This window comes from Silurus aristotelis (genome assembly GCF_946808225.1).
Source record: "Silurus aristotelis genome assembly, chromosome: 2".
Classification (NCBI taxonomy): Eukaryota; Metazoa; Chordata; class Actinopteri; order Siluriformes; family Siluridae; genus Silurus; species Silurus aristotelis.
Window position 1 is genome coordinate 4339952 of NC_139575.1, and position 19464 is coordinate 4359415.

Here is a 19464-nt window from a genome sequence, read left to right on the forward strand (position 1 = left end):
AACATCATGCATTTTCTTTTAGGTATACTAACAATCAGTTTTTAAAGAGACGCGGCAGGTTGGTTGTTCCAAACACCTTCGGGAACTGACCAGAGATCTTCTGACGTAGGCTGCCTCGAATCGTTTTCTCTTTAGATAATCCCATACAGACTTAATGATGTTGAGATCACGGCTCTGTGGGCACCAAAATATCCAGAACTCCTTGTTCTTCTCTAAGGTCAAGAAACTTCTTAATGACATTGGTTGTATGTTTGGGGTCGTTGTTCTGCAGAATTGATTTGGCGCCAATCAGACGCCTCCCTGACTGCATAAACTAGTATCTGCCTGTATTTCTCTGCATTAGGACACCATTAATCCTGATCAAATCTCTAATCTCTATTCACCCAACTCACACACACAAATGTTTATATAAATTATTAATTAAATTTAATTAAATGAATTACAAATTATATAAGCAGATACATTTATGCATTTAAATCTCAAAATCTGTATTTTCTTTTACAAAAAAACTTCTTTATAAAAATGTCTAATGGTAAAAACACTAAACAAATGAAATTAAAATGAATTAAAAATGAAATAATAACTCAAACACCCATTGACATACCCATTTTATTAAAATTGTTCAAAACATCATGTTATATTAATATCCCTGAATGATAGTTATCCAAAAAACAAACAATGAAATGCAAGTCCAAGCAGACGAGGAAAAATTAATAGCACCACTGAAAAGGCCACGTTATAGTGGCTGAGCTGCATCATTGGAACATTTTCACAGTACGTTAATGTTTTGTAGATCGGGTTGGTCGCTCAAGTTGGGTCTAGTTTAGCCTACACACACAAGCAAATTGATTCAGTAATTTTTTACTAAAATCATGTAAGATATACGAATTCGAATCAAAGTAAAAAAAATAAATAAATAAATCTACATTTCCACCAATTGTTTTTTGTAAGTTTTACGGTCCTCATAATTTTCTTTCCAATTTCCATCACCATCATCTGCTTTCCATCATCACTGAATTTTATGTAAACATTGCATTATGTTCTTGAACCCTAGTAAAATATACTTCACAATTGCTCCCTGCAGTTAATTCCTGTTTAATATGATCAAACGAAACAAACAAACAAAAACAACTATGAACTCTGGTGATCCAATTATGGACAAGGAAGGAGTCTCCGGTTTCAGAGCTTGGTAATATTCATCTTCAGGATTTACATTTAAGGCATTAAGCAGAAACCCTTATCGGGAGCAACTTACAACAGTTGAGGGTTGAGGGCCTTGCTCAAGCTTGGTGGTGCTGGGATTTAAACTCATGAACTTCTGATCCAAGGTCCAACGCATTACCATTGAGCTACCACCTCCCCAGGATGGCACAACTCATCTTGCCTTGACCGTGTGTCCGTTTAGTAAACATGTAATACAGTGTTGAGAAACCACACGAACATGTAGGTGATTTAGAGATGCACTAGTGCTGAACTAGTGGCTGTTTACTTCTATTAGTTGTTAGCTGACATCTTGTGGCTTCTTATCAATGATAACGCAATTTATATTAAAAGTGTGTGTATTTAGTCTGGTGGATTGGAGTATTTCTTAGCCCAGACCGTTTCCACTTCTCTCATTAGGCGTAAACACAATTCTTCCTGCCAGGGCGGCGCCACACACTGCACTGCTATGGGCAGACCCACACCACCTTGTATGGCCTGTAAAACACACACACACACACACACACACACACACACACACATTATAATAAATAACTCCTAAAGTCAGGCACTGATGTAGGTGAGGTGAGGAGGCCTGAGGTGCAGTCAGCGTTTACATTCATTGTTTAATAGGAGCTCTATAGCAGGAGCTCTATAGCAGGAGATCTTCAACACATATCCAACCCATGGAAACCCTTGTTCATGGAGCTGGCGTTGCGCATTATCACGCTAGAACAGGTTCGGATCTCAAAGTTCAAGTGAAGAGAGAATTTCATGCTATCAAATGCATCCAAAGATGTCCTGTACAATTGTGTGCCTCATCAAAGTTTGGGGAAGAACCACATTTGCCTGGAAAAGTACATAATGCGCGTGGCCTTCTTTAACGATTGACTACACTACTGAGAACCTTACGTCAATTTTTATCGGCGAGTATCGCTAAAACTGCACTCTCGCATTTTTAAATAAAACATTTCCTTTCTGCATCCTTATAACTGCACTTTTCAGAGCAGAAATGCTGGAAAGGATGAAGCTCCTTTCATAAGTGCGTATGCATCAAGTTCCCTCCATATCCCACCGTGCAACCTGAACCGAGAAAAATTGTGTCATGGTGACATGTTCACCTTGACGAAGGTCCGGTCCCAGATATCTCTAAAGTTCCCTTTGTAGTGTTTCAGCTGATCTTCATCTTCAGCTGTGACCTTGGTGACGGGAACGACTCCCGCAGGGAAGTTGAGGACGTTGTAGGGAGCGATGTAGCTCAGAGCACCTAAAAACATACAAAACACACATTCGATTCAACTAAACTGGTTGACTGTTTGGTTGTCAAACTCCGCCCCATTCTGTTTAGCCCTGCCTACTTTTATGCAAATTGTGCAAACTACAATTTAAGCATGCCGATGTCAGGAAATAATTGAACATTTTTACCACCCTGAGCTTTAAATGAGAAAAAAGGTATATTACCGCTCAGTTTTCCAGTGTAGTTGAAGTTGTAGGCTGGTCCCAGCATGGGGCAAAGCAGAACGTCTATCTCCAGCCTCCTCCACTCAGCTAACGTCTCATGGATATAAGCCTACAGACATGAAAAACAAGCTGTAATGCTTCCTGTAACATTAATGATGTCAGGCAATAACATTATGACCACCTGCCTAATATCGTGTTGGTCCCCATTTTTGCTGCCAAACCAGTTCTGACCAATCAAGCATCAACAGCATGAAATTCTTCAGCAGTTTGAGCTCCAGAAGCTTGTCTGTTGGACCTTCGCTCCCCACGTGCATCAATGAGCCTCGGCCTCCGTCACCGGTTCACCACTGTTCCTTCCTTGGAGCACTATTGATAGATACTGACCACTGCAGACTGGGAACATCCCAAAAGAGCAGAAGTTTTAAAGATGCTCTGACCCAGTCGTCTAGCCATTTTGTCAAAATCCTTCCGCTCGCCCATTTTTCCTGCCTCTTACGCGTCAGATTTGAGGGCAAAATGTTCACTTGCTGCCTAATAAATATATCCACCTACTAACCGGTACTATGATGATGCAACTGCTCATAATATTGTTATGTCTGATCTGTATATTTTCCAATAAAGCGCATCCTGAGTTGTTTGTTCGTTTAAACCACAGCAACTCATCATTTACTATTTCAAATAATGATGGAACGGCACATCGTAGGTTTACAGTTGCATATACAGAGCGTCGACGTTTTGCCTCTGTGTTAATACCTGTGTAATATGTAAGAAATAATAATGTAGTGCAGTAAAGAAAACCTGTGAATTTCTACAGCTGCTAGAACAGGAAGCTAACCAACAGTCTCTGACCAATCAGATTTCAAGCATTCACATAATATGTGGCTTCACTCTCATCGCACCTCAGGGACTCATGGTATTCATGATCCGCATGTTGGATTTGGCATGTTTTTACGCTGGATGCCCTTCCTAATGCAACCCCCCCACTTATCCGGGCTTGGGACCGGCACTAAGAGTGCACTGGCTTGTGCAACACTAATGGCTGGAGTTGGTTCCCTGACCGGAGATTGATCCCGGGCCGTAGCGATGAGAGCACCGCATCCTAACCACTAGACCACCAGGGAACTGTGCAAATTTCTTACTGGTTCAAAATTATTTCGAGCTCCACATGCATACATACCTCAACCTCCACGTGCTGCTTCCACAGTCCTGCTACATTCCTGCAAAGCAAAAAAAAATTGTATTGTAATTTGCACAGGACTGAACAGGATGGCTTTGGGTGTTGTAGGTTTTCCCTTGAATTTCACTTGGACTCGGAGAATCAAACCTTTGTACCTCTCATGACCCTGTACACAAAGAAAGCTCCATGAAGATATGAGTTGGACTTAAAGAGCTCCTGCTATAGAGCGCTGATCTTAATCCTACTGAACAGCTTTGGGATGAACGTGAACACTGACTGCACCCACCCCAGGCTTCCTCACCTTCATCAATGCCTGACTTTACTGTGCTTTCTTGTTTAACATCCCATTCCACATTTAGTCCCCATTTGGTCCTTAGAAGAAAAGGTCGACCGATAGTGGATTTTACCGATACAGATAGCTAGGTTCGATTGTAATTGGCGATAACCGATTAACCAACTGGTAGTTTTAAAAATAAATATTAGATAAAAAAAAATTTATATAAGGCTCCATGTAAAATAGTACTGAACTTCATTACAAAAATACTAAAATAAATGTAATTGTAGCAGACCTTCTCAGCCCCTGAAGCGCAGACGCAACCCGGAAAAACTATCGGTATGTATTAGTGCTAATGAATTGCCAAAATACAATGAATCAGTCGACCTTTATTTAGAAGCTCCTACTCTGGGAAGATGTTTTGGAGTGTGCATATTAAGATTTGTGCTCATTCAGCCACAAGGGTGTAAGTAAAACCAGGTAGTGATGTAGGTGAGGTGAAGAGACCTGGGGTGCAGTCAGAGTTCACATTTATCATGTTCAATAAGCGTGCAGCTCTATAGCAGGAGATCTTCCATGCCACCCCATGTAAAGTATATCTTAATGGAACTCACTTTGTGCACAGGGGTATTATCATGCTGGAACAGGAAAATTCCATGCTACAGCATCCAAAGACGTCCTGTACAATTGAAGAATCACATATGGCTGGAAAAGTCTCAAACTTTTGTCAACATCATGTATTTGCAGACTTACTTGACTCCACAGCTGCCCTGTATACCTGCAGCCACGCGTGGATACTGAGGAGAAAGGACAAAGTATTTATAGTGTGGCTGATGGTCTTTAAAAAAAACTAAACAATTAATAATAATAATAATAATAATAGTAATAAAACACAAAATATATACATGTAAAATAGATAACAGTTTAGCTGCTACTAAACCCACCAAATACATCAAAATGAGAGTAATTATCTTTTTCCCTTCAAATAAAAAATGATTTTTTTGGTATTGAATAATTTGCAATATATCCATACCGTACATGAACACAATTATTCGAATAACTCACGATTGGTCCGAGGAGTAGTGTGATTATTTTCTTCATAAACAGGGGACATCTAAGTAATGACACCTGATGCTGCAAACACTGATCCACTGGACCTCCCTCACTAAAAACACATCACACTTTACGAGATTGAGGAACAGTAGCTAGAACAATAATGACTAAATGACAGATGAAGTTTCGACTCACAAATGCTTTAGCAGTGTACAGCCTCCGTCTGGAATGTTTCCCCTCACGACGAACTCCTGCATGGTGTTGAACATCCGGGAAGGGTAATACGGGATCAGCTGCAGCCGAAAAGAATTAGGATAGTGTATTTATGGTTATGTAATCATAGGTTTGCAAAAAAAAAATTTTTTAAATACTTTTCTAGATTTCCTATCAGTAGCTGCCCCAGTTTTCCATCTCTCCGTTCTTTTCTCTTAATTTTACCAATTTCTGGGTCACTAGCTTTACTAATTTTCTACATCCTTGTCTCTCTAGTTTCCTGTCTGATTGGTTTCGGAGTCTCTCTGTGGAACTGCGGAGAGGTCAGAGTGCCCATGCAAAAGTTCCTACAAGGTACACTCAAGCATCAGAACCAGAGCAATAGAAGAAGGTGGCCCGGTCTAAAGAATCACATCAAGTGGGTGGCCATGTTTGTGTTCATCGCTTACATGAGGAAATGACTAGAGATCGACCGATGCGTCGGTTTTGCCGATTAATAGGCACCGAAAGTCGATTGCTGGAACTATCAGCAAAAATTTAGCAATAGTTTTTCTGGGTCGCATTATACAGTACAAGAGTGACCTCTAGAGGTGAATCACAGATGCCACTTGCTGAGTCGTTTCGTATGTAACTGTTTTTATTTTTTTGGAGCCTTACTTTTTGTTTGTTTGAATGCGTTCATTTTTTCCTCTTAAAACGCATTAATATAATATATTCATATATATTTCATATAACACATTTACAGAATTCAGTACTAATTTTTTATTTTTGCAATAAAGCTCAGTACTATTTCACATGGAGTGTTTATTTTTATCCTACGACCTCTAGAAAAAAGGCCATAGGATGATGTAAGGAAAGAAGGTGGGCCGGCAGAGGCTTTGGGATTCTCTGGGTGATGTTCTGCTGTGAAACCTTGAGTCCTGGCGGTCATGTGGAGGTTACTTACCACCGTGACACGTACCACCTACCAAACGTTCATGTTAATGGTATATCCTAACTACAGGATATCTTTCAACAAGATAATGCATCCTGCACAGTCAAAAGAATGATCAGGAATGGTTCGAGATCCAAGATGTGGACCCCCAAATTCCCAAGATCTCAATCTGATAAAGCATATTTTGTATGCACTAAAAAACAAGTCTGATCTATGGACTCCCCACTGATCATCTTACAGGACTTAAAGGATCGGTTGGTAAAATCTTGTTGTCAGACACCACATTATACCTGGGAATGTGGTAGCTCACTAGTTAAGGCATTGGACTTTGGACCAGAAGATAATGAGTTTAAACCACTGTACCACCAAATCAAGCTACTACTGCTGGGCCCTTGAGCAAGGCCCTTAACCCTAAACTGTTCAGTTATATATATTATATAATTGTAAGGTCACACTGGATAACAGAGTGCGCTAAATGCCATAAACGTACACCTTCAGAGGTCTTGTGGAGTCCAGGGCTTCACAGATCAGGTGGTTTTAGAGGTCTGATTGAAATGCATTTGACCCGAGCACTCATACCGTGTGTCCTGCTTTTTCCAGGAGCTCTTTGGTCTTCCATAGAGCTCTGCTCATTGCTGGAGACGGCTGATGGTACTCGTCGTTCTCGTAGTATCCGATCCTCAGGGGCTCCGAGCTCTCGTAGACCTGTTCACAAAGAAATGTGTTGAGTACCAAGAAGCATGACACACAAACACCACTGCACTGCAGTGTTCAGTACCTCCTGGTTGAACGGTAGTGGAGGAACCGTAGGGTCCAGGGTGAACATGTCTGGGCAGAGTAAAGCTTTCATACACAGAGCCAGACTCTCCACATCACGGGCCATGGGACCAACGGCCGACAGGGCTGCAAACACACACACACACACACACACACACACACACACACACACACACACACACACACACACACACACACACACACACACACACACACACACACACACACACACACACACACACACACACACACACACACACACACAGACACGTTTGTTCCAGATGTGCTAGTTACTTCAAAAAAATGCTTGAAAACTTTGATTTGTTGTGCTTCCGTTACCAGTCTTCCCGCCTTTCGCGCACGAGCCGAGTCCCTGCAAGCTGCAAAATAAACAGAAAACAAAAAACAAGAACATAATACTATTAAATACTGTTGTATTACAATAATCGCACAACCTTCTACAAAGATTTACAGCTTTGTTACAGTAATGTATTATACATTGCTGGAAATTTATAATTTTTCATTCAATATGATCATTTACAGAGTAGACCTTTATTCGATTTCAGAATCGGTATTTGTGGGGTTTACACTCGCAACAGGGGATAAATAAGGAACCTCTTGATGAATACTCAAATAAGATTCTACATATACTGTTTTTCCATCATTGAACAGTTAAAGGAGTTTAGGTTGAATCTATAATGATCTCAAATATAATTCAAATATAAGTGAACTTTATGTAATAAATATTCTGGCATGCTTTATACCTGATCAGTAGCTAATGATTAATTATAACCAGTACTAAAGCTATTAATAATTTACTTGTCTAGAAAGACAATGTATCCAAATTGCAAAAAAATTATAATAATAATAAAGAAATAAATAAATCAATCAATCAATCAATCAATCAATAGATCAATAAATCATTTTACTTTGTCTCAATGGTGAACTTTAACACACTAGATTATATTAGTTAAAAAATGTGTTAAATAAATTATAGAAAGTAATCTAATAATTATTTAAGTGTAACTTGATCCATTAGAGAATAAAGTTTAAATAAATGAATAAATAAAACTAAATAAATAATAAATTAAATGCAAGTTAAAAATAAAAAAAGATATAAATATTTGTATTTGTATAAATAAATAAATAAACCACCTGATCCTGTTGTTTGTTGGTTTTAAGCCACAGATGCCACAGAAGGCTGAAGGGATGCGGATGCTTCCTCCGATGTCGCTTCCCAAACCCAGAATAGATCCTCCTGCAGCAATCAGAGCTCCCTCACCTCCTGAAGAACCGCCGGGTGTCTTCTCGATGTTGCAGGGGTTCACAGTCCTCCCATATATGGGGTTACTACATTCATAGCTTTGATAAATAATAATAATAAAAAACATTAATTTTTAAATGAATACACAGAAATGCACAAAAAAAATACAATGAATTGCAAAATGATTGTATAATGCTGACACTTCTTCCTATAAAAGGGCCAGATATCAAACTTTGAGGGTTAAAGTAAATTATATTTATTTCATTAAATCATTATACTGTATTACATTAAATTTTTCCCCTGTTATCATTTCATAATATTTAGAAATAAAGTAATACATTAAAAACTTAACATTTTAGTTCATGCAGATTTATTCTGGAAGTTTTCTTGTTATAGAAACTTGTAGTACAATTAAAACAGAACAGTAGAGTTTGATGCCTAATTCATGCTTCAAGCAAGACAGCCATATTCATGTAATATCAGTCTCCTCTAATTAGAGACATGAGACATTCTTATTTTTCAAAAAAGTCTTTAAATTGTAAAAATCATCTATGTTTAATTTTAATCTATTATTTTTTGCTGTTTAAAAAATACAGCAAAAGATGTTTGTGGACACGACCATAAGATTGGCATGTAAGCACAGTCCACATTCCACCACTCTTCTGGGACGATGTTCTACTGGATGTTTGCTGACCTCCTATACAATTGTGTGCCCACAGCTTTAAGAGTTTGAGTGAAAAAGTCAGGTGTCCTAATGCTTTTGTTCGTATACAGTGGTGTGAAAACCTTCAAGAATAAAAACCTTCATTTAAAAGCTGTGTGTTTTCTTTTACTAATATTTGAATTAGTTGGATGATCTGAAACATTAAAGTGTGAAAATACATGCAAAAAAAATACAAAATCAGCACTTTTTCACACCACTGTATCCTCTAGTAAAAAATATTTAAAGGCAAGATTTGTTACAGGGAAACTCACTCAAATTTCTGAAAAAGGTGAATGATACAGGACATTAATTCCAATCATTGTGTATGATTATTAGTTTATTAGAAAAAACGTCATTCGTAGGAACCTCATGGTATGATGGAGATTCCACATCATCGAAGTCTAAAGCTAAAGATATTTTTTTTTAACAACAATTAAAAGCAAACAGATTCATTTTAATGTGGTAAATTAGATTTGTGAAATGATCCAATGAAAAGGCAAATGCTCCATAGCATTAAATTTAAATACCGTATTTTTCAGACTATGAGCTGCTACTTTTTTTCCCACGTTTTGAACCCTGCAGCCTAAACAACGATGCGCCTTATTTATAAATTTTTTCTGGGTTTTTCCCGGTTTTTACCCGCCAAAAAACAGAACCCCATAACATTAGACCAATGAAATTTCCAAACGGAAACGAAAAAAAAAAACCACGCACCTCACCTGTGTTCTGAGCTGCACGGCTTCGGGAGAAAAAACACGATTGGTTTTGTTTTACGCACGATGATGCCAAAAGATAAACTCCCGAGAGAAATAGTTGTGAAAGGAAGGAGGAAGACAGTGAACAATGACTTTCTTGGTAGGCTACTGTTTAGATACAAGCCATTGAAGCGCATTGAGTCTGGGTGAAGGGCGAGCTCACTAACTCCAGTTGCAACAGAAATTATATAAGCACAGACAGGTTTTCAAAACTCGTGCTTTAAAAAATTTTTTGGCAACAGCGTTATGGGTTAGTCAAAGAAACTTAGAAATGAGCATCAGAAAATAATAGGGACATATTCCTCGGTCTTGCACACATGCAGTAATAGCGGAAAAATGCGGCGGCAGGCTGTTCCCAAAATACCGCTCTGCTCTTAAAGGAGCCACAACATATTCCACCCGTTACACCGTGTAACAGACACTGTCTTTCGTTAAAGCCTGTGTAAAGTTCATTAGTTTCAGTGTGGCTTATTTATGATCAAAATAACAATCTTTGTCAAAAATACAGCATTACAATATAATTGGTCATTTATTAAATTATTTAGAATGTGTATTGTAATGTACGAATTATAACACACTTCAGAGCTTCCGACACTTCGGGCACAATTGTGTGTTCTGACCAGAAGCTTGTGAGTTTGAATCCCAGGACCACCAAGCTGGATAGGGGTGTGTGCCAAATACCATTAATGTAAATTCCTTATATTCATTTTCACTTTCAGAAGATTCATCCATTTCTACCTGAGGCCCCTCAGGTTTTTGCTCGGTCAATTCCTCGTTCAAAGTCAATATAACTTTGAGATGATTTTTTTTATTAGTGTTAAAACACTACTAAGCATGTGTAGAGTCAGTGTCACTGCTGAAGCTTATGGCTGAAAAAGTGCTGTTTTAAGGAGCGTTTCCTTACTTGAGGAGACCCTGTGGGATGTTGGTTTTGATGAAGGGAATTGCTCCCTGCTTCTTCAGCACTGTGACCACCACACTGTCCTTCAGTGCAGGATTGTCCAGTTTAGTCATCACACCACAGGTAGAGTCATAGCCCTATACAAGCACATACACAAACACAATCTTACAAAGCCAGAACAGTAAAAACACGAAACTTCTACGTCTCTAAAGGTCTAGAGGAGATGTGTATGGAACTTTAAAAAAAAAAAGAAAGAGAGAAAAAAAAAAAGCAAGCTCAGCACCTCAGGTGGTTTAGAATGTAAACTTAGTTTGTGCTGCTGTTTAGTTTCGAAAGCTGTAATGTCTAAAGGTTTGAATGTTCCAATATTTGCCTAAACAAGATCCAGTGATCAGGTTACAGCATCCAGAGTCCTAACTAAGACCAGAAGATATACTTTCGGGAAACTTTCCATGGGAACTTAATCTGGGAACTTAATTTTGCCAATATTCCCAAATTGGAAACTTACCAGGAATTTATGGAAAATGTATTAGAAATGGTAGGAAATTTATTGAAACTAACATATAGAAACAAATATACACATTGTTTGTATATAGATTTTTAAAAGTGACATTTATTATTTTATTGTTAGTATACATTTATTTTTTTTTTTTTTTTAATTTACATGAACAAATCAATTTTTTACATTATTTTGTGTTCAGGATTGCAGAAATGATGTGTGTTGTGTTATGGAGGAATGTTATGGATGTGTGTTGCATGTATGGGTGTGCTGTGTGCATGTGATGAATATGCATTAAGAAATTGCATTAAATCTAGTTGTTTTAGCCCAAATATTTCTGCAACATTTTTTCTTTAATGACATTTGAGTTCCCTGTCACCTGCACTTTTGTAAATTCTCAGTTTATCCCGTCTTAAATTCCCATGGGCAGTTTTTAATCTTGAAAATTCCCATGGGCAGTTTTCAATCTTGAAAATTCCTGGAATTTTACAATGCTATTCCTCACCAATGTCTTAACCTTAAAAATAATCCAATGCAAAAGTCATTTTATTGTCTTTAATGAGCCACTGTGACTGCTATGAAGAAAAGATGCAGGCTCTTTGTTAGTACCTAGAATAGCAAAGACTATGGCAGAGGCAGAACTTTCCATACAAAACCCACAGTTATGAAACCGCTCTATCATTTCTGTCCAGACCTCAGTACAGACTGAAAACCTTGCAGTTAATTCAACCTTTTTTGTTAGCAGTTACAAAAAGGTGCAGATTTTTGTTAAACTGGGATGCCTGAATTCGTTTCAACTCAATTTACACGGCATGACTCTAAAGTTATAACTATAGAGGAGAAATTATTTATGATCACATTTATGATCCAGGGTCACACAGATTTCATCCTCATGTCGTCTCAATGAGATTTTTCTTGCCAACATCACCTATAGCCCACTTTAGGGATCAGTTGAAATCTACATATGGATTTGCATAAAGCATATTCGTGACAATGTAAACCCAGCCATTAGGGGGGCACAAGCCAGTGCACTCTTAGTGCCGGTCCCAAGCACGGGTAAATGGGGAGGGTTGCGTTAGGAAGGGCATCCAGCGTAAAACATGTGCCAAATCAAATATGCAAAATTTTTGTGACAATGTTCTTGGAAAGTGCTATATAAATAAAATAGTATAGAATTTAAGTAAAAGGAAAGGTTTGCAAAGTATATCCTCAAACATATTTTACTTTAAGTTGCTATTTCGTGTGCAATTTATTTTAGTTTAATTTTTATTTTAGTTTAATGTATATTAGACAGCTTTTAGGGGAAAAGGGAATGCAATATGTAAATCAGAGAACAGTTGGCGAAGTTAAACATTGATTCAACCAAAATGATTACACTCAAATCATTTATATACATTTGAGGAAATTACATTCCAAGTTGTGTGTGTGTGTGTGTGTATATCTATCTATCTAACTAATATATATATATATATATATATATATATATATATATATATATATATATATATATATATATATATATATATATACACACACACACACATATACACAGTGAGGAAAATAAGTATTTGAACACCCTGCTATTTTGCAAGTTCTCTCACTTAGAAATCATGGAGGGGTCTGAAATTGTCATCGTAGGTGCATGTCCACTGTGAGAGACATAATCTAACAAAAAAAAATCCAGAAACCACAATGTATGATTTTTGAACTATTTATTTGTATGATACAGCTGCAAATAAGTATTTGAACACCTGTCTATCAGCTAGAATTCTGACCCTCAAAGGCCTGTTAAAATGTCCACCTCCACTACATTTATTATCCTAAATGAGATGCACGTGTTTGAGGTCGTTAGCTGCATAAAGACACCTGTCCACCCCATACAATCAGTAAGAATCCAACTACTAACATAGCCAAGACCAAAGAGCTGTCCAAAGACACTAGAGACAAAATTGTACACCTCCACAAGGCTGGAAAGGGCTACGGGGAAATTGCCAAGCAGCTGGTGAAAAAAGGTCCACTGTTGGAGCAATCATTAGAAAATGGAAGAAGCTAAACATGACATGCAAGATCTCACCTCGTGGGGTCTCAATGATCCTAAGGAAGGTGAGAAATCAGCCCAGAACTACACGAGAGGAGCTGGTCAATGACCTGAAAAGAGCTGGGACCACCGTTTCCAAGGTTACTTTTGGTAATGCACTAAGATGTCATGGTTTGAAATCATGCATGGCACGGAAGGTTCCCCTGCTTAAACCAGCACATGTCCAGGCATGTCTTGTTTGCCAATGACCATTTGGATGATCCAGAGGAGTCATGGGAGAAAGTCATGTGGTCAGATGAGACCAAAATAGAACTTTTGGGTCATAATTCCACTAAATGTGTTTGGAGGAAGAAGAATGATGACCGGGGCCATGTATTGCGAGATTTTGGGGAACAACCTCCTTCCCTCAGTTAGAGCATTGAAGATGGGTCGAGGCTGGGTCTTCCAACATGACAATGACCCGAAGCACACAGCCAGGATAACCAAGGAGTGGCTCTGTAAGAAGCATATCAAGGTTCTGGCGTGGCCTAGCCAGTCTCCAGACCTAAACCCAATAGAGAATCTTTGGAGGGAGCTTAAACTCCGTGTTTCTCAGCGACAGGCCAGAAACCTGACTGATCTAGAGAAGATCTGTGTGGAGGAGTGGGCCAAAATCCCTCCTGCAGTGTGTGCAAACCTGGTGAAAAACTACAGAAAACATTTGACCTCTGTAATTGCAAACTAAGGCTCCTGTACTAAATATTAACATTGACTTTCTCAGGTGTTCAAATACTTATTTGCAGCTGTTTCATACAAATAAATTGTTTAAAAAAATCATACATTATGATTTCTGAATTTTTCTTTTTTTAGATTATGTCTCTCACAGTGGACATGCACCTACGATGACAATTTCCATGATTTCTAAGTGGGAGAACTTGCAAAATAGCAGGGTGTTCAAATACTTCAAATACTTATTTTCCTCACTGTGTATATATATATATATATATATATATATATATATATATATATATATATATATATATATATATATATATATATATATATACACACATATATACAGTGAGGAAAATAAGCATTTGAACACCCTGCTATTTACTGTTACTATATACTGTAATTGATTTAGAGCCGGGTTTCACCACTTATTATTGGTTTGTTTTAATACTCTACTCAAATCCAGTGTCTGTGTGTATCTTAAATCCAGCTCAGATTAGCACGTCCTCATTCCCAACTCATCCCGTAGGAATTAAAAAAAAATTAAAAGAAGTAATAAAAATGAACAAAAATATATGGAAACTACTACAAATTCTAGATTAATAGTGATAGTCTTTACTGTACCTCATAATCCAGATTGTCCTTAATGCTGATGGGAATGCCATACAGAGGTTTGTTCTTGCATAATTCAAGGTCTTCCAGTTGGTTCAGACACTCCATGAGGACAGCGGTGCCACAGTTCACTTTCCTGTGCACCTCCAGAGCCTGTAAGTCACAAGACCAATTGAGATGTTTTTTTTTTAAAGAAAAAAAGAGATTATATTAAAATAAAGAAAAACAACTACTTAGACAGACAATTCAAAGTGCATGCATCATATATGGAAAAAGAAACAAATGCAGGAAAAACGATTGCAGGACAGATATATGTCCTCCCCCTCCCCCTCCCCCTCTCCCTCCCCCTCTCCCCCTCTCCCTCTCTCTCTCTCTCTCTCTCTCTGTCGCCTTTCTACTCTTCTTCACTCTCTCTGTCCAGCTTAACATGCTCCTGAGTTTCCAGTGACCAGTGATCTGTCCCTTCTTCTTTTCTGTCCCACCCGATTTATTCTTATGCCCATGTGTCAATTGGAGGCCAGTCTGTGCACCTGGGAATGGTTCCACATGACCAGCCTAAGGATCCATTAAGTTACTGATCAACTCAAGGATGAATTTGGTCTGTAATTAATATCACCAATGGCTGAGGATTGCAATTTGCATGAACAGTTCTGTATTTAAGCGCCCATCACTAAACAGTGCACCGCACAATGATGGAACAGTAATGAACAGACATTCGGTGAAGAGGATGGTTTCCTTTTGAGTCTGGTTCCTCTCAAGGTTTCTTCCACATGCCATCTCAGGAGGTGGTAGCTCGATGGTTAAGGCATTGGGCTTTGGATCAGAAGATCACAGGTTCAAATCCCACCACCACCAAGCTGCCACTGCTGGGCCCTTGAGCAAAGCCCTATAACCCTCCCCCCATGCTCAGTTGTAAATCGCTCTAGATAAGGGCGTCTGCCAAATGCCGCAAATGTAAATGTAAATCTCAGGGGTGTTTTCCTTGCCACAGTCACCACTCATTTGGGATAAAATTATAAATAACTAATAGGCATTAAAGTATACATTCCAACGTTATAACCTCCTTATGTCTGTAAAACTGCTTTGGGACAATGTCCTTTGAATTCTCAAGTCATGCTTATAGGACGACGACGACACCCGATTCCTCATAACGGTTTAAAGACACGATGTACAGAACTTTACACAAAGATAAAGCAGAAAAATAAATAATAAATTAAATGCAGTAAAGCCACAGTGCAGACAGGATTTGCATTTCACGTGTCGGCAAATCAAATCGTCTAAAATTGATTTACAGAATTAAATTAGAACAGAATATACCTTCACATAATCCCCCAGACATGTTAAATATTTGAATCCCTGCCATCACGATGTTCCAGTCTATTTATCAAAGGCTTTTCCTTTTCACATTTTTTATTTACGGCATCGTCATTAATAGGCTGTATATTAACTTATTGGGGGAAAACCGGGAGTTTTATGTGAGATCAGAGATTGAGCACCCCCATATAACCAAAATGGCATGATCCACGATTCAGAATACTAATGTTAAGATTTGACTGTGAGATTGGTATTCGAATCAGACTCCTTAACGATCAATAAAGTGATGAAGTGAAGTCTCAAACAGAACGTGTTTCATTCAACAAAAGCTGAAGAATCTGATAAGGCTGTAGCAGGACACTCACAGCAACACCATCAAGATATCGTGTGAGCACGAGTGTATAATAAACAGGAGTGTGAGGGGAACCTTCTGGATGTAGGCATGGATCACAGCGTCGGGCCGCAGGGATCCCTCTCTGATCTGCTGACGCAGCTCGACCAGCGAGAGAATCAAAATAGAGCTCAAATCAACACCAGGATTCTGCAAACACAAGATTGTTTAGGCCAGATGTTACAGTAAGGGTTGATTAGTAGGCCTAGTTCTGCGTTCTGTTGACAAAACATGGTTCATGTGAAAAAAAAAAATGGTGTGGAAAAGATGAGTTTACATTTAACACAATGCCATACCAGAATGTCACCAATGCCATGAATTGTTTTTGTGCTTACTCGGTAAAGGAGGTGGTAGCTAAGTGGGAAATATTTTGGCCTTTAATCCAGCCCCATTAAGCGCACACTCTTAAGCAAGGCCCTCAAACCCATAGCTGCTCTGTTGTAGAGGCCGACCGCTTTATCGGTTTTAATCGGCAACGATAGTTGATTGCTTGAACTATTGGCAAAAATTCATACAGGCAGTTTTTCCAGGTTGCGTCATACAGAACGAAAGTGGCCTCTAGAGGTAAATCACTGACACCACATGCTGTTTATTTGAAGCGTAATTTTTTATTCAATTTGGATGTAACTGGTTATTTTGAGTTTTACTTTTTGTTTAATTTTATTTAATATTGATTCATATAATTAATAAATTCATATTTATATAATTTAGCACATGATTCAAAAAAATTTTTTTAATGTAAATAAACAGTATTATTATATATGGAGCGTTAGGTTTGTTTATTAATCTTTTTATCCAATATGCATTTTAAAAACTATTGGTGGATTAATCAGTTATTGGCAAGTATGATCTAACCTAGATATTGATAGCGGGGGAAAACCTTTACCACCTAACTAGGGCTGAAACGTAACTGATTAATTAACCAATAGTTTTTAAAATTGGTGGAAAAGGTTGGTGGGGTTTTCGGCACGTGGAATCTTCTTGCAGATGCAGATTGCTAATGTATTGTCTTTCACAAACCCTCAACAAATTTGTCTCGCAAGTTTTGCGTTATCTGATCGGCCTTCATGGAGATCGTAGCTCAAATCCAGATCCAAGTCTCAGATGAAAATTGCCGACAGCTTATTTATTTGCTTTTACACGAATCCTACTTTATTCTCATTTTACACGCAAGTAACAGCTTTAGACTAATCATGAGAGCAATTCTGATTTAAGAAATCATATAACCATATTTATGTACGTGCAAGCATGTATGTTTATATGTATGCAGATAGATAGATAGATAGATAGATAGATAGATAGATAGATAGATAGATAGATAGATAGATAGATAGATAGACCTACATGTCAACCTACATGTCTGTAGACATACACATAGCGACAGACAGGCAGACAGACAGGCAGACAGACAGGCAGACAGACAGACAGACAGACAGACAGACAGACAGACAGACAGGCAGACAGACAGACAGACAGACAGACAGACAGACAGACAGACAGGCAGCTTGGAATGTAAACTCAATCTGTTCCACACACCATTTTCAATGGAATGTTATGTATAAATTATTGTCTAACGTGTCTTGAACGAATAAAAATTATTAGTACACAATAATAAATAATATAAAAATACAAAATTGCTGTTTGCAATGCAAATTATCGCTCGTGGTGCAAGTTACATTTGGATAAAAACGTTATTGTAATTAATTGTAAAAGGAAAACCCGCACTGTTACAGGTGAGTGCAGTATGAACAGGTGAGACAGGTGTAGTATGGACATACCCGAGTCCTAAATTGTAGGACTGCTTTTTCAGCCTGTTGGAGCTCCCACTGTCTCTTCGCTCTGGCTCTCTGCATTTTCTTCCTCAATTTTAGTCCTTTTCTCCATTTCAGCAGAAAACCATTCACAAAAGCAACACAGATCGCCGCCACCCCTACGGAGAACCAACCATAATACATTATTCCACTCGTCTGCTCAGACCTGCTCCTCATACCTTCTATATATCAGTCACACTCAGAGCTCCAACAAGCCCCGCCCCCCGCTCTGCTTTACGTCACAAGAGGAGCGATGATCAGTCAACTTCCGGGTTATCGCGTTTTTCGAAAAAAAAAAACAACTTGAAATTTTCGAGAAAAAAAACCTAGTAAAATAAATATCGAGAAAACAACTTGAAAATTTCGAGAGAAACAAATTGTCAAGTCAAAAAACTGAACAGTTTCGAGAAAAATACTCAATATATATATAAAAACTTAAATAAAAAAAAGAGATACAAAAACAAACAAACAAAAAAATTCTTTTTTGTTTTCTTTCTCAAATTTTTCTAAAAAAACTCTAAAACTTCGAGAAAAACATTTTGGAGAAAAAAAAACCTCTCTCTCTCTCTCTCTCTCTCTCTCTCTCTCTCTCTCTCTCTCTCTCTCTCTCTCTCTCTATATATATATATATATATATATATATATATATATATATATATATATATATATGCAAGGTTGCAAGTTTGGGCAGATGTCACTTGTTTTGCATTATGCCTGGAGTGGAAGATCAAATTAAACTTTACTTTTCCCTTGGATTAAGCAACAAGGAAATACGTTATTTTAGCCCAGAATCACCAGATCATCATAGGTTTGTTTTGTTTTTACAAAAATGGCCTCATGCTCTATGACAAATTGAAGGCGTATGGTATAGGGATAAACGGGTTTATCGATGGTCTTAGTCGTTTGGTTGTACGGATTGAGGCTTATACAACAAATAATGACCCCATGGTTGTGGCTGGTACTTATATTTAAAGCTTTCTGGGGTCCATAGAGGATGCGTGCGGACTACGGCACTGGAAAAACCACACCGACGCCTTTGCCAAAGATTCTAAGAAAACAAAGCGTTCAGTTCTGGATTAACATGTTCAAAAGTTTCCAAGACAATGGCCACTTCTCTGGAGACATTTTGAATAAAAGCATAATCCAATTCTGCTTCATTGGCCTTCTTCAGTTGCAGAATAACTGCACATTTGTTATTCTGCACATGCAGAATAACAAAATGAGTTAGAACTAATCCTCTAATGCTCAGAACTTACACTTCCCACAAATAAAATTATCGCTAGTGACGGAGAAAGACTGACTAAACATGTCACACTTCACCCACTGAATGAGCTGCTCACCATATCAGAGAAAATCCATACCTTAATGCGGTTACT

The 19464-nt window shown here is 38.1% G+C and overlaps 1 protein-coding gene across 1 annotated transcript; it reads right to left on the reverse strand.

The window, feature by feature from the left end:
- Window positions 1-595: 595 nt before the first annotated feature.
- LOC310738323 (fatty-acid amide hydrolase 1-like) lies at window positions 596-18337 on the reverse strand. Its single transcript, XM_083563260.1, has 15 exons — window positions 18056-18337; window positions 16314-16427; window positions 14585-14725; window positions 10716-10849; window positions 8245-8451; window positions 7429-7469; window positions 7091-7215; window positions 6892-7017; window positions 5361-5458; window positions 5178-5277; window positions 4866-4909; window positions 3839-3878; window positions 2662-2770; window positions 2322-2467; window positions 596-1698 (listed from the first exon to the last, which is right to left on the reverse strand). Exons 1-15 carry the CDS (start codon window positions 18263-18265, stop codon window positions 1564-1566), a joined length of 1770 nt encoding a protein of 589 aa, XP_083419386.1. The 5' UTR covers window positions 18266-18337; the 3' UTR covers window positions 596-1563.
- Window positions 18338-19464: the final 1127 nt, after the last annotated feature.

Excerpts from the sequence above, each read along its gene's own strand:
- LOC310738323 (XM_083563260.1), bottom strand. The coding sequence starts at position 18,265 with ATGAGGAGCAGGTCTGAGCAGACGAGTGGAATAATGTATTATGGTTGG. Across the intron at positions 7,216-7,428 it reads CGCGAAAGGCGGGAAGACTG|CCCTGTCGGCCGTTGGTCCC; the intron begins GTAACGGAAGCA and ends GTGTGTTTGCAG. Across the intron at positions 2,468-2,661 it reads CTACACTGGAAAACTGAGCG|GTGCTCTGAGCTACATCGCT; the intron begins GTAATATACCTT and ends GTATGTTTTTAG.